Source organism: Uranotaenia lowii, chromosome 3 (assembly GCF_029784155.1).
Source record: "Uranotaenia lowii strain MFRU-FL chromosome 3, ASM2978415v1, whole genome shotgun sequence".
Lineage (NCBI taxonomy): Eukaryota > Metazoa > Arthropoda > Insecta > Diptera > Culicidae > Uranotaenia > Uranotaenia lowii.
In genome coordinates this window covers 305031311-305047192 of record NC_073693.1, presented here as the reverse complement: position 1 = coordinate 305047192, position 15882 = coordinate 305031311, and the positions used below count along the sequence as shown (strand labels likewise).

Genomic DNA, 15882 nt, shown 5'->3' with positions numbered 1-15882 from the left:
TTACAAGAATTACAAAAATTACAAAAATTACAAAAATAACAAAAATGAAAATAATAATGACAAAAATGACAAAAATGACAAAAATGACAAAAATGACAAAAATGACAAAAATGACAAAAATGATAAAAATGACAAAAATGACAAAAATGACAAAAATGACAAAACTGACAAAAATGACAAAAATGACAAAAATGACAAAAATGACAAAAATGACAAAAATGACAAAAATGACAAAAATGACAAAAATGACAAAAATGACAAAAATGACAAAAATGACAAAAATGACAAAAATGACAAAAATGACAAAAATGACAAAAATGACAAAAATGACAAAAATGACAAAAATGACAAAAATGACAAAAATGACAAAAATGACAAAAATGACAAAAATGACAAAAATGACAAAAATGACAAAAATGACAAAAATGACAAAAATGACAAAAATGACAAAAATTACAAAAATGACAAAAATGACAAAAATTACAAAAATGACAAAAATGACAAAAATGACAAAAAATACGAAAAATACGAAAATTACAAAAAATACAAAAATTACAAAAATGACAAAAATTACAAAAATTACAAAAATTACAAAAATTACAAAAATTACAAAAATGACAAAAATTACAAAAATTACACAAATTACAAAAATGACGAAAATTACAAAGGAAGACAAAAATGACAAAAATGACAAAAATTACAAAAATTACAAAAATTACAAAAATGACAAAAATTACAAAAATGACAAAAATGACAAAAATGACAAAAATGACAAAAATGACAAAAATGACAAAAATGACAAAAATGACAAAAATGACAAAAATGACAAAAATGACAAAAATGACAAAAATGACAAAAATGACAAAAATGACAAAAATGACAAAAATGACAAAAATGACAAAAATGACAAAAATGACAAAAATGACAAAAATGACAAAAATGACAAAAATGACAAAAATGACAAAAATGACAAACATGACAAAAATGACAAAAATGACAAAAATGAATAAATGACAAAAATAAATACAAAAATAAATACAAAAATAAATACAAAAATAAAAACAAAAATAAATTCAAAAACAACAAAATGGCGTTGAGATTGTCCCTCGAGAATATTTATTTGAGATATCACGAAGTTTGTTAGAAAAGAGGGATGTCCAGTTCGCTTCAGGTGCTTGTCCTGCCGTTCTCCCCTTTCTTTGATTTTTTAATGTTCGATTCACAAGCAATTTTGTTTGACCACCTTTTGATCCGAACACCCTTTAGATCGTTGCCCCCGGAAGTAGGTTACAGATTACTGATGAAAGATTGTATTGAATAAAAATAATGCAATTCTTGAAAATCAATCAAAACGATGTCAATATGCTATGCAACTAGGCTCGGATCGTTTCAACTTTGTTGTTCAACATCGGTCGATCTGCTATCATAATAATGTGTAAGGATTCTCCTAGCGCTGTACTCAATACCCAATACCAAGAAATTCATTAACGTCAACATCTTTCTAAATATTCAGTTCGATTTGGTATTTAGAATCTTGAATCCTCCGGTATAGTTCACATCGAATTCTCGAGCAAAATGAAAATTATAGTGCTTTTTATCGTCTGTTTCCAAGTGATGGAAATTCTAACTGAAGGTAATTTTTAATAGATAACATTCAGTACCTCGACGTTTAAACGATGTTCAAATTTTCAGATTCCATCCAGACCAATTTTACGTTGAACTTTTTTCGCCACTGCTATCAGGCTAATCCGAATCAGAATACGATCCTATCGCCAATTGCGATTCACACTCTGCTGGCGATGATGTACGAGGTGGCCCAACCGGATGTGGCCGCAGAGCTGAGACGCGTTCTGGAACTTCCGTCTGATCCGGAGGTGATTCAAAACAATATAAAGAAAATCAAGTCAAGCCTCAACAACGAAGCCCTACGCATGACCTTCCGGATGTACCACTCCAATTTCTACACCATTCGGCACGAGTTTCAGCGCATTATCGAAAATAAGTTTCAAGTGCCTGTGGAATCGGTGGACTTTAATGAGGGTCAAAAGGTAGCCGACTCTGCCAATCGATGGGTGGAAAATGCTACAAACTCTATGATCCGGGATTTATTCTCCCAAGGAGATTTCTCACAAGATGATATCATGATGCTGCTGAATGCCGTAGCTATGAATGCTACGTGGGCTTTGCCATTTTTAAGTGAAGACACACGGAAGTCTGTTTTCCATTTCGAAAATGGAGATCACGAGGTCGATATGATGTTTAATGTTGATTTCTTCCCGGCCCTTGCTATACAAGGATTGTTTGCCTTAGAGCTGGCCTATTCCCAAAATACAGACTTGTCGATGTTGATAATTTTGCCGGACCACGAAATTTCATTATCAGATGCAATAGATCTTCTTATTGAGCACAAACTTTACGACGAAATCAATAGCATAATAACTAATCAAGAGATCCACATGGATCTGTACATGCCCAAGTTCTCAATTGTTCAGAAAACTAACGTCAAAGACATTCTATCAACCATGGGTATGGATGCAACCTTTTTACCGGATGCTTTCCAGACGACCAGGGATGCCCCCTCGAAGGTGTCCTGCTTCAAGCAAAACGCACGAATCGATGTCACCGAAAGAGGAACATCCGCGGCTGCTGTCACTGGTACGGAGCTACACTTCATAGAACATGGAACGTCAGTATCAACCTGTAAAACTAATCTTGTTTTTTTTTTAATTCTAGAAATGAAACTGTCCTACCATTCGCTGCCACAAACGATCGAAATTGATCGCCCGTTCATATTTATAATTCGGAAACACTCATCGAAGGAGATTATTTTTATTGGTCAATATTCACATTCCTAGAGACAGATTTTAACCAGAGTTTAATAAAAAAAAGTAAAGTAAATCGGTGAAATCGTTTATTTAAAAAATCAAATTGAATTTCTTTTTCAAGTTTGATTAGTATAAAATTCAGGAAAAATATTCAGTTAGGCTTCCGCTTTTCCAAACCCGAATTGCCGGGCCTTACGCTTAACCCCTGCCATCAGATTTTGTACAGACACCTTGTCCACCTTCTTCGCCGCAGAAAGCCAGTTTGCCTTGAACTGCTGCTCGTCCTTAGCAGTTTTTTTGGTCTTCTTTAGATCCGCTTGACAATAGCCCAGTATTAATAGGGCGGAGCTCTGGCGTGTTGGGAGGGTTCTTGTCCTTGGGAACCACCTGCACGTTGTTGGCGACGTACCAGTCCATGGCCTTTTTACCGTAATGGCAAGATGCCAAATCCGGCCAACACAGTACGAAACAACCGTGTTTCTTCAGGAAATGCAGCAGATGTTTATTCAAACACTCTTCCACGTAAATTTCTTGGTTGACAGGAAGCTATGAAAATGCTGCATTTCAAGCCACAGGTACAGATGGCTTGCCAAACCAGATATTTCTTCGCGAACTTTGACAGTTTCATGTGCTTGAAAATATCTGCTACCTTCCCCCTTCCTTTTGCCGTATAAAACTCCTGTCCCGGAAGCTGCTTGTAGTCGGCTTTGACGTAGGTTTCGTCGTCCATTACCACGCAGTTAAAATTCGTCAGCATCGTCGTGTACAGCCTCTGGGATCGCGCTTTGGCCTTCGTATTTTGTTTATCATCGCGATTTGGAGTCACTACCTTCTTGTAAGTCGATAGTCCGGCTCGTTTTTTGGCTCGATGCACGGTTGTAGACGATACACCCAGCTTATTTGCGGCATCTCGGAGAGAGAGGTTAGGGTTTCGCTTGAATCTACCGACAACTCTCTTTGTCGTCTCAGCGGCTTCCGGTTTTCGATTTCCCCCCGATCTAGATTTCCAGGCTGTCGACAAACGTTCCCCAAACACTTTAATTACATTTGTAACGGTTGATTTGGCAACTTTTAGCGATTTTGCCAGCTTTGCGTGCGAGTAGCTCGGATTTTCGCGATGCGCGTGCAACATTTTGATACGCTGCTCTTCTTCCTTCTTCCTCGGCATTTTGACAACTGAAGAGTGAATTCCAAAATCAAAATAGGAGCAACATTCTACACACACACACACACCTTCAAATTGAGGGGTGTTTAGGTTTTTTAAATGCAAAATTGAAAGAAATACGTCATGTTGATATTGACCAAATTTTGATCGTATCACCCTTTAATGTTATTCTACAAAAGGATACCTTCACTGAATAAAGGATAATTTACAAATCTGATAGAAAAATTTAAATTCACAATATTATAGGGTTATTTTGGACCAAGAGGACCAATTTTAGACCACCTTGTCTAGCTCTCTTATAAAACAAATAATCATGATATTTTTTAGTAAATATTGTTGAAGCCCGGGTACTTAATGTAATGCACTAATTTTTTTCATTATTAGTTGCTAAGTAGGTCCCCTGGTCCAAAAGAAGTCCGTTACCCTAAATCATTTGTCTTTTTATTTTATTTCAAATTATTTACTTAACCACGTTTGTGGCGTTAGTGTCTCAAAATATCAAAAATTCAAATTGGTATAAATCTTAAAATTCTGTTTGCGAGATCTTTGAAATGTTCTTTAGATGGCAAAAAAGTGCACAAATTATTATTCAATAATTTTTTACCTATTTTCAAGAATTACCTTGAAAACAAAAGCTTATAGAAAAAAATATAATTGCATTGGAATCAGCGCTCCCATATTAGTTAAAATTAGCTTTTAAAGTCTTTGCACCTCGGAAAAAATGTAAACTTTTTTAGCTTTGTGTTTGAGCGTTGCCAGCTTTCGAGCGAATTCTATTTTTATTTTTGGGGAATTTGGGGGCCCCCAGGAAAACAGATCATATTGCACTTTAAAATTCTCCGAACCATATTCACAGTCATAGTCAAAATTATATTTTAAAAGTTTCTTCAACTATTCGCAAAAAAAACATTGTTTTAAAAACATCGAATATTCATCAACATTTTACAACTTTTGCTTATTCCCTCAAAACTCTGGTACGTAACTATTTTAAATTTAGTTTTATTTTGCTTAACTTCAATAGCAAAAGATATAATTATGAAAACTGAACCAAATTTATATAACTCAGTATTGAAGTTCTTGAAAATTTTATAAAATTGACAGTGCAGTAACATTTGTCAAGATTTCAAGCAGAAACGGATTGGTTTTTGTAAATCTCTCAGAAAGACGACATATTTGTATATACTTTTTCGAAGGAAATTGTTTTTGTCACAAATTTTTCATTAAAAAAGTGCAATTTTTTTTTGTTTCGATTATAGTCGTTTTACCATCTGTATGGCATTCGCGACTTTATCAACGTTGCAGTTGGCGGATCGTTATTGAAAAACTTATCCGGTACAACTGTGATCGATGTTTACTCTTGGGCTCGAACTCGCGGACACCGGCTCAGGAGGCAACAGACTTGCCAACTGAGCTATCACAAGCCCCCAAAGAAGTGCAATGATTATAAATAACCAAATGCCCCAAGTAACAATTTGGGTTTTTTAAGGCTCCAACTATGAGTTCAAGCTATAAAACCACGTTCAGGTATGTAAGATTCTATAAAACTCCAATAGAACGCTTAGTAGCACAAAAAGGCCTTTCTGCAGTAGGTTCTGTAGAGCAAATTATAAAACCTTGGCAAGCCAACTCAATTTCTTAAGATCTGTATGGATTTAGTTTATAAAACCTATATATCATATTATTTTCATTTACAAATAATTCTGCTCCGGAAATTGGTTTTCAGAAATAATTTTTAAAACAAATGAATCTCATTCAAATCAAATATAAAAAACAAATCAGAAAGCTAAAATTGGTTTGTCATGAATCTGTAAAGAAATTCAATATTATTTTCTCATTCCGAATTTTCGTTACTTGGTTAAAATTAACTTGCGCTTTTAAGTTTACCGCAAATATATAATAAAAAAATCCGAACAAATCACGGGCCTACAGTAAACTGCTAATTCAAGCAATGAAAAACCGATAAAATAGATATAAAAATATTAATTTTCTAGTAAAAATTTCTGTTGTAGTAGTTCAAATTTTCTTAAAAATTATTTCAGCCATAAGTATGCCGAGCTTTTATAGAACATGAATAATATGAGGATTACTTTCTAAAATAGAAAACTGTCGTTCAAAAATATCCCATTATTTACCATAAAAATGGCGATAATATACGAAATTAATAATAGTCGTTACTAAACCCTTAAAAAACTATCATGTTTTCTTAAAGTTACTAATAAAACTGATACTCGTTTAAATAACTTTTTCGTCTTATAAAAGTGTTTGGAATTTAAAAGGGTAGCATGAATGGGAATCTGTAAATCGACAAAGTTTTGTAGCTATCTATAAGTCTTTCCTATAAATCTTCATTAGGCATGATGAGTTTCTCAAATTCTTTTTAAGGAATCTTATAAATAGAAAAGGTCTTGAGGCCCTCTAGATCATATATTCGAAAGAACGTTACATATACCTTATAAAACTTTCAGGTTCAAGGGATGTTTACAGTGGAGCATTGAATAATTAATTATTAAATGAAATTTTCAAATACTTTTTTTTAAATTTTGTATTAAGTGTAACTTTATTTCACAATAATAAGTTTTTTATTATTATTATTACATTTATAACATTTTAAAAATCAAACTTTCAAATAGTTTCACTTGAGATTTCAACTTGAGTTTCACTTCAAGAACACTACACTTTCTTAGCCAATAATAAAAAAATCCGTTTCAGCACTATTTTCCAGACGTTCGGAGAGGTAAATTCGGTCCTTTTTTGTGCACAGGAGAAGCGGAAATGCATATTTAGTCATTTTTTCACCGAAAAACATTTTTTTGTTGACATTTTGGAAGATTGCCAGACGACTTGGTTTTGTAAACCGATTGTCCGGCCGAATAACTTTTATGAAACTTTCATAGCCTATAGAAGCTTTCGTTTCTTATAAATGGTTTATAGACGCCACAATAAGTTATTTATTTGCCTGTTTATAACCGAAACGACTTGTAATGACCTTATAAGAACACAAATGCTACGAATAAGTTTGAAAGGGCTTTTATAGATCAAAACAGGTTGATAGGATGGTATTTGAAACCATTTGCATATCGATTATCATTTACAAATATATTAATGTTTTATAAGGCCCTCAAAGAGCAAAATAAAAATCGAATCAAATGAATTTATTGCTGTTACATAAGTTGGTCATATTATACGCGTATAAATGTCCTGGAGACCAGTTGTTAAAAGGTTGTCCATTAATGCTTTTTAAAACAATAAAAGATATTATACATCGTTTATAAATTATCGTTAAGGAATTATAAAACCAAACTGGATTTTAAGTGTTACTTGGGGCATTTACATCCTATTTTTGAATGACTTTCCCGATACACATAACCAATCAAAATTGGATTACATGAAAAATTCCACTGGAATTTTATTTTTTATTCTATGTGCATTAAAAGGTAAATTTTTAGATTCAACTCGAAAGAGTTCAGGAGGTCCGTGCTTATAAGTACTTTTAGTAAATAATCTTTTGAATGCTGAGGGCTTATGAACGGTACAATTTCGCATTCCATGTAATGTTTTTTAGTTTAATTCGGAACACCTACAATACCTTTAAGGGAGACCGGTAAACTTTGGAAATGGGTGGCGATTTGACATTTATAGAATTTATTATGAAAGTTTTAAATCGTTTGAAAAAAAAATCGTTAAAAATGCATGGAACTTTTTTTTTTACTTAGATGAATCTTGAAACAGGCATATATGCAAAAAATTTTAATTTTTATAGCGTATCCTGTTTTTTCCCTGGAATATTTAATCCATTTAATCTCATATCCAAAATTTAGCCCGCCTGTTGAAAATGTTGGCCACCCGTGATTTAGATCAAACGAATGGCTTTTGAGATACACTCATGCGTAACTGTCCCATTTCTTAAAGAACTAACCTTTACTTCAGTAGATTGTAAAACTTGAAATTGTTGAGTTGTTCAATAAAACTAGAATTACATTCAGCTGAAAAAAATTTCATGGTAATTTTTTTTTCACTACAGACTGCCAAAATCACATACAGCCTTGAAAAAGATTTTACACTTTTTTAACGGTCATCGGATTCCGAAGAACCTAACCTACACGGAAAATAAAAGAAAAGGTAAAATTTACCTTTTTGCGAGGTGAATTTTTTACCTTTTTTTCATTCACCTAGCAAAAATCTAAATTTTACCTTTTTTCAATTTACCTAGCAAAAAGGTAAATTTACTGATTTAAAAGGTAAATGCTGGTTGGTTTGATTGTTTTCTTCAATAAGAATTAAAAAAATACAAAATTCTTTCAAAAATGATATTTATTGGAGATAAATAGGGACTGGTCATTCGGCTTCGCGTTCTTCTGAGCCGCTATGGCCGCTGAATCCACCTGCGTTGCGTACATTCATGGCCTCCTCCGTTCGACTAATCCGGTCAGGTTCGGCTTTTCCGGCTGGAGGATGACGTGGAATACACCTCAAAGCTCTATGGGCCGATCTGAAACAAAATCAATAGTATTATGACGAGAGCCAGCACAACTAAATGATATTTAAGAACACTTACCATTCTATTCCGATTTTCACATATTAGGCACAAAGTAAAACTTGTTCCTAGAATGACAAAACAGCTTAACCTCAATGAACGGGTTCGGCGAATAGTTACTTTTTTTTAGAAGAATTGTACCGTTTTGTTTAGCTCAATCCAGGTCAATTACACCTCGCTACGAGGTAAGTTTTACCTTATTTGGATTTACCTTTTTTTCTAGGTGAATTATACTTTTTATCGAGCTCAATTCAGGTAAACTTCAACTCGCTACGAGGTAAGATTTACCTTTTTTGGATTCACCTTTTTTCTCGGTGAATTGTACCTTTTTCCAACCCCTATTCAGGTAAATTTTACCTCACTGTGAGGTGAGTTTCACCTCGAAGAGGTAGAAGTTACCTTTTTGGCTTTCACGAGCGTTCACCTTTGCTAACTCGGTAAATTTTACCTTTTTATTATTTTCCGTGTAGCTATGTACAATCCAATAGAAACATTATAGACGAAAAGTCCCACGTAGCAGTGCCAAATCTATGCATCGCAAACTTTCATGTGTGACTTTTTTTTACAGAATTTCGTACCAAGTTTCAAAGAAATAGCGAAAGTTTTAGACTTAAATTCATTATCTTCTAAATCATGATCGTGTTTCGAAAATTCATCGGTAATTTTAATTCCAGCTTAAAATATTTCTTAAACAATTAATCACAAACTGACTAGATTTTCGAATTGTTTTTTGTTTACACTGAATTTTCTTTTTGACAGTTCTCTCCGATGTCCTTGGAGACATCAGGTGGCTCAACCAAAAGGCATACAATTATTTCAAAATGGTCGTTTAGAGCTTAACGTTTCAAGCCTTAGATTGTACATTACACAAAATTACATAATGTCTGGAAATATGGGGCTCACCCTCCACTGCAAATGGTAGATTCGGATGTGAAGAACAAACTTTTGTATGAGGCCGACTATAAAAAAATATGTTTAGAGGTTCTTTGAAAAAAGTCCACTTTCATTCACAGTAGATACATTCTACTCATTGCGTATTACTGGACAATTTGCGACCGAAATACAATCTTTGAACAACCAAAACTTTTTTGTTTTAAGTCCAATCGAGTTGCAGTCTTCAGGAGAAATGTTAGTCTTAATTGAAATTTTAATAAAATCAACATGATTAAGCAATCGATTGATAAAGAAAAAAATGTTTGACGAAAAACCAGTTTTTTTTGCTTCTTCAGAACACAATATCTCAGAATCCCTTTCACACTAGAGATTCAGTGTAACCCTTTTCCGTTGTCAGATTCAGCTCAAATTTAGCATATAGCCTTCTGAGGATTTCTTGAAACCATCCAAGTCTTTTTTTGCAAGTGTTTAGATTTTAAAGTAGATATTTTTTAAGAATAATTTGACTTATTATATAAAAAATATCCTAAATTGTGATTTTTATTAAGGATTGAACCGTGAATAGCTCTTCACACGATGATACAAACAACATGCTTTGTTCAGCAAAGTTTAAGTGCATAAAAATGCGCATCTTGCGATGACATTAATATTAAGAATATTTTACGCTTGGTACACATTTTGGTCAGTTGAATACAAAATTTTTGGACCAAAAAAATTTTTTTCTTGAAAATAGCTTGCTTATTTTGAAATTTTGAAATAAATTTGGTTCAATTTTCATTTTTTACGTGTAGTGTTTAACCCAAATAAATTTAAAATAATACAACATATATGAATTTTTTTAAATGTTTTGGACCAAGAATTCATTTCATATCAAATCTTTTGAAAGTGAACATTTTTCAAAGATCGCGTTCGCGGAACCTTTAAACATGATTCGGCCCCATACAAAAGTTTGTTCTCCACATCCTAATCTAACATTTGGAGGGTGAGCTCCCAGATTCCCAGAAGTTATGCAATTTTGTGACACTCTATTGTACATCTGTTTATCTGTGGTTTCACTTGTAATTTGTGGTCCTGGTTTATTTGGAACGTATTTTCAAGCTAAGTTGCTTAAAACCTCATCAGACTTCAGCTAGAAGTCGCATCCTTAAAAGATAAACAAACAAAAAAAGTCCTTAGTTTCGACGGGATTGGGAGGAAATTGATTCAATCCTTTTTGGCTTTCAAGAAAACGGAACATCAAGTTTTGTGATCATTTAGTATCCGGGTCCTTCATTTCGGTGATAGCTACCAGAGGTCGGATATGCAATAGCTTAGTAGCGTTGTGTTGGTTATAAAAAGAACTATCTTGCCTATAATGCCGCTACTCGCATAACAGTCCCATATGAATTTTCGTTCTTTTTCATCTAACCTGACAGTTCGTCATTTTGAACATTGGACTTCAAAATAAAACAATAAAAAAGAGACTTTGTTCTAGAAATAACGAAAAAAAAATATCAACTAGTGACTGCGCATATGAAATATACCCGCATAACAGTCTCATATGTGAAATACCCTGGATGTAGTTACCTTACTATGTTTCTTTCGGTGAAATAATCTTTGATTTATTGCTATAAGTCATTTAAACAAGATTCAACTCATTTGATGTCGAATTATGCATATTACACAGTAAATTTAACTATAGTTTTTGAAGGCAGGCTGAAGTTAAGGAAGGATGGTCTTCCTGTGAGAAAAGCTATCAAAAACAACTAAAAATCATGATAACATTCAACTTACAATGTGGAATCCACGAACTACATTTACAAGTTCAGAAATGATCAAATTTAAGTCTGAGAAGGTAGCTTGGTTAGCAAACCATATTATGTATGGGACTGTTATACGAGTAGATTTGAAAAAGGTCTTAAATATGCTCGCATAACACTCCCATAACAAACAAAAATGGTGCTCCAGACCTTACCAGTTGCCAAATTTCGAAAATTTTAGGTCCTACGACTTATTATGGCAACCTAGAACACATTCCATTTAACGATTTTTGTTTATGCTGAAAACTGTGGTCGCAATTCAAAAATGTATTCCAAAACAGAAAAAGGTGATTATCTCGCTTGCTCGTTTTTGCATATGGGACTGTTATGAAAGTAGGGGCAGTTAGTAAAAATAAGTTTGCATAATTACTTAGGAAATTCTTCATTATCGACTTGAAAACTTATAAACTGTTGATTTCTTCTGAATTTTTTTTTGGCTCAAATGGTTTAAAAGTATAAGGAGCCACTCTAGAATGCCCACGAAGTTCAAACCAAGCATTGGAGTGGAACCCTTGATCTCAACTATGGTTAAAAGTCTGTGGTTATTGGGGATAACTGGACGCAGACCCCTTAACTATGCAGTGAATCCGTTTCCAGCAGGTAAAAAGTGTTGCCTGATTAGTAGACACTAAGTAAATAACTAATAGTGAGCAGTTCCGAAGATCGCAATCGAAGATCACACTCTTTAGACGAAAACGCAGCTGTTTGCGAGTTAGACCGAGAGATCGCACACATTTCGCTTTAAGCTAATTTATCGCACTTAATCGATTTTTTTTCGAGCGACTGAATATCTTCATGTAACTTTTCTGGACACTTCTTTCCTTGAACACTCTTTAAAAACACAAATAGATATAGCCAGGCCGAACAAAACTATTTCATCTCGTCGCTTACGCAGCCACCCGCTGAGCAACTTTAAGAATTCAACTTATTTCACGGGGAATTCGCGGAACATCCGGTGCACACTTTTAAACTTTATCTCATTCATCACATTTAAACACTTTTTGATATTTATTTATCTATAAAACGTTGAAAAATTTAAGATTTTATAAAATTTTCGCGGACGGAGAGAAAATCGCGTGCGATTGGCAGAAAACATCGCCTACTTCGTAAAAATAATAGATCAATACATGAATTAAAAAGTGTGCAAAGATAAAAACTAGATTTTATGATAAAGTGAGAGTATTTCTTGTTATCACCGATAATTTTTTAAATATATTTTTACATTGAATATCATATAAACACCTTCATTTTCGTCCTCAGAAAGTTTTTCGATCAAATGAATAGTTTTTAAAATACACCCGTTTGTAACTGCCCGGATTCTAAATGATCATAGCCTTATGTATAATTTAATCAAAAAAGTTGAGATAAACTTGTTTTTTTTGCTTGGTTAAATTAAGGTTCATATAGAAAGTGCTCAATGTGAGAAGTGTCTAGAAACTTTTGTATGAACGTATTTGGTCACTCGAAGAATAATGATTTAGCACGGTAAAAACAGCTTATAAAAAAATCAGTGCCTTGCTCGCATACGACGGTCTTTTCGTCTAAAGGGTGTCGAAGAAGGGGAAAAAAAGTAGAATTTGGATTTATTTTAAATGTAATCAAGAAAGTATAGAACGGTGAATTGAAAAAATAGACATGGGGAAGGCTCGAAATTGATTATTTAAATTTGATAAACAGTGTCCAGAAAAGTGTTGGCTAAATCCAGCAATCGAACAGAATTCGTTGACTTGGCGTATCTCGGGTTTGACTTGTAGTCGTAGAGAAAGGAAGAAAGAGTCCGCAGGGGAACAACGTGGGAATTGGTTTTTCAGATTCCTGAGATTAGTGTTTTACGCGTCCAACATACAGGGACGCACATTATATTTTCTATACTCATTTTTGCTTTCATAACAAAAGGAGAGTAGCGACTGCGTCTTAAAAAGTTTTGGAGTGTCAATAGGCCAAGAAAAAAAATAGTAAAACGTTTAATAAAATAAAAGAAAAACCACGAAAACTTCACGAAAAATCTCAAAATGGTACGTTTTAACGAGTTATCAGATAGAGAAAAGCTAAAAATCATTATCTATTCATAAAAACCGAAAAAACCCACCAAATGTGGGTAGAGAGCTTCTTAGTTGCAATGGGGAAACAATTTTCATAAAAATGCAGCTACAATAATCTGTTTTCATGTTATTCAAGGTCGATGAATCAGCCATCTATTGCTAAAATAAATTCACTAAGTGGCTGAAAAAGCTGATATGTTGCATTTAGATGTATTTTTTTTAAATTGGTTTTAGATTCTGAAAATCGTACTTTTCAATCGAATAACAGCCAAAATTGTTTCATTTACTGTAGAAAAAACATGAACAATGTACTAGAAATCAGAATTTTTTTTTTACATTTTGGCACCATTAGGTGTTCAAATTACGAAAAACAGTTTATTTTAAAAGTAGTTATGCTGCTATGTTCCACAAAAATATGATGCCAATGTTGACCGTAACGATTTTCTTGCAAAAGATTTCGTTTTCACTCCGATTTCCTCAAATAATACCAAAAATACAAAAACATGAAAGTTTAAAAGAAAAACTTTTACTTTCAAGAGCTCACAAAATTGCACTGAAAAGTCTTATTCGTTGTAATTTTGTGAAGGTTGAATTCAGCGCAGTGTGATTGTGCATTAGACAAATTATGGACACATAAAAGAATGCTTGAATCGTTCATTAAATTTTGTTCTATTTTTCCTATACGATAGTTTCAATATTCGAAAGCCGGTTTAGTCATTCTATTGGAAGATTGAATACTGCCCAATGAAGATTATCTCCTTCGAAGATTGCTTCCGAATAACGAAAACGAAGGGCCGGTCAACGAACAGCGGTGAAGGGGAAGAGATGCGGTCCGTTCGAAATTCTGGAAAAGAAAATTTGGTTATACCAACTTCTCATTACTTTCACTATTGTTTGAACCATACCAGTTACAGCAGCGGCAGTAGTTCCGCTTTCGGTGACATCGATTCGTGCGTTTTGCTTGATGCTTGACACCTTCGAGGGAACATCACTGGTTGGGAAAGCATCCTCTAGAAAGATCGAATCCAAACCCATGCTTGATAGAATGTCTTCGGCATTTGTTTTCTGAACAATTGAGAACTTGGGCATGTGCAGGTGAAGGTGCCTTTGGTACTGGCTAAGTTTGCGATTAATTTGATCCAAAATTTGTTGATCGTTCAGAAGATCCAGGGCAACAGAAATGGATTTTCCGGGCTCTGGCATAATTATCAGCATCGATAGATCTGTGCCGAAGGAATATTCTAGTTCTAAGACATTCAACCCAGCCACTGAGCAGAACGGAAAAAAGTTGTGATTGAACATCATGTCCACTTCGTGATCCCCATTTTCAAAGTGGAAAACTGCCTTCCGAGTTTTTCCTCGGAAAAATTGGCATATCCCAAGTGGCATTCATAGCTACGGCATTCAGCAGCATCATTACGTTATCTTGGGAGAAATCTTCCTGGGAGAAGAGATCCCGGATCATGAAGTTGGTAGCATTTTCCACCCATCGATTGGCAGAGTCGGCCACCTTTTGACCCTCATTAAAGTTCACCGATTCCACGGGCACTTGGAACTGATTTTCGAAAGTGCGCTGAATCTCTGGTCGAATGGCGTAGACATTGGAGTGGTACATTTGGAAAACCATACGCAGGGCGTCATTGTTGAAGCTTGACTTGATTTTGTGGATATTTTTTCGAATCACCTCCGGGTTAGACGGAAGCTCCAGAACGCGTCTCAGTTCTGCGGCCACATCCGATTGGGCCACCTCGTACATCATCGCCAGCAGAGTGTGAACTGCTATTGGCGATATGATCGTATTCTGATTTGGATTAGCTCGATAGCAGTGGCGGAAAAAGTTCAACGTAAAATTCGACTGAATGGCATCTGAAAATTAAATCGATTAAGAGGTATGTTCACAAATTCATCCGGAAAAATTTACCTTCAGTTAGAATTCCCATCACTTGGAAACACACGACGAGTAGCACCAGAATCTTCATCTTGCTCGGGAAGCTGCTGAAACAGTTTTCAGCTGAAGGATTGAAGATTCTCAATACCGAACTGAGGCGACAACTGTAGTGATTTATATTTGTATACAAAATGTTTACAAACGGAAATTTCTTAGATTAAATGGAAATTCCCCACCAGATGGAACAACTGAACGTTGTTATGAGGTTTCAGTGTTTGTTTACAAAGTTCGAGAGTAGCTGAATAGTTGCGTGAATTTAACGCATGATTTCATTCAGGAAAAAAGAAGAAAAAGAAATTGGTTAAAATATATGTGTACTAACTAGCTGACCCGGTGTGCTTTGCTACAGCTTGGAATATAACTGAAAGCCATGACATTTTTAAAAATCGCATATTTTTTTATTTAATTTGTAGGATAGAGGCAAAGGCTTAAGAAAGTAGTTTTTATTATTTTAACAGAATTCACTTCTATGTTGGTTGAAATACCGACAATTGTTCATTAAACTATCATTCTAATATTGTTTACTGAAACTTTGCAGAACAAAAATCAATCCATTAGCCACAGAAACCATAGAAAACAGCTATAATATGTGAGTTACATCTTTGTTCCGTGTTCAGACACTAAAACAGTATATCCCTTAACTTGCTGAAACTAGAAAAAGTAGATGAAAATGTT

The 15882-nt window shown here is 34.2% G+C and overlaps 2 protein-coding genes across 2 annotated transcripts; one reads left to right on the top strand and one right to left on the bottom strand.

Annotated features, from left to right (window-relative positions):
- The first annotated feature begins 1559 nt into the window (after positions 1 to 1559).
- LOC129757315 (neuroserpin-like) lies at positions 1560 to 2855 on the top strand. The gene is made up of 3 exons (XM_055754496.1): positions 1560 to 1633; positions 1693 to 2655; positions 2734 to 2855. Exons 1-3 carry the CDS (start codon positions 1576 to 1578, stop codon positions 2853 to 2855), a joined length of 1143 nt encoding a protein of 380 aa, XP_055610471.1. The 5' UTR covers positions 1560 to 1575.
- An 11051-nt stretch (positions 2856 to 13906) lies between these two features.
- LOC129756982 (neuroserpin-like) lies at positions 13907 to 15284 on the bottom strand. The gene is given in 4 exon segments (XM_055754064.1): positions 13907 to 14103; positions 14165 to 14587; positions 14589 to 15125; positions 15181 to 15284. Coding segments are annotated over 4 exon segments (1143 nt in total). The 5' UTR covers positions 15239 to 15284; the 3' UTR covers positions 13907 to 13978.
- Between the last annotated feature and the right edge of the window lie 598 nt (positions 15285 to 15882).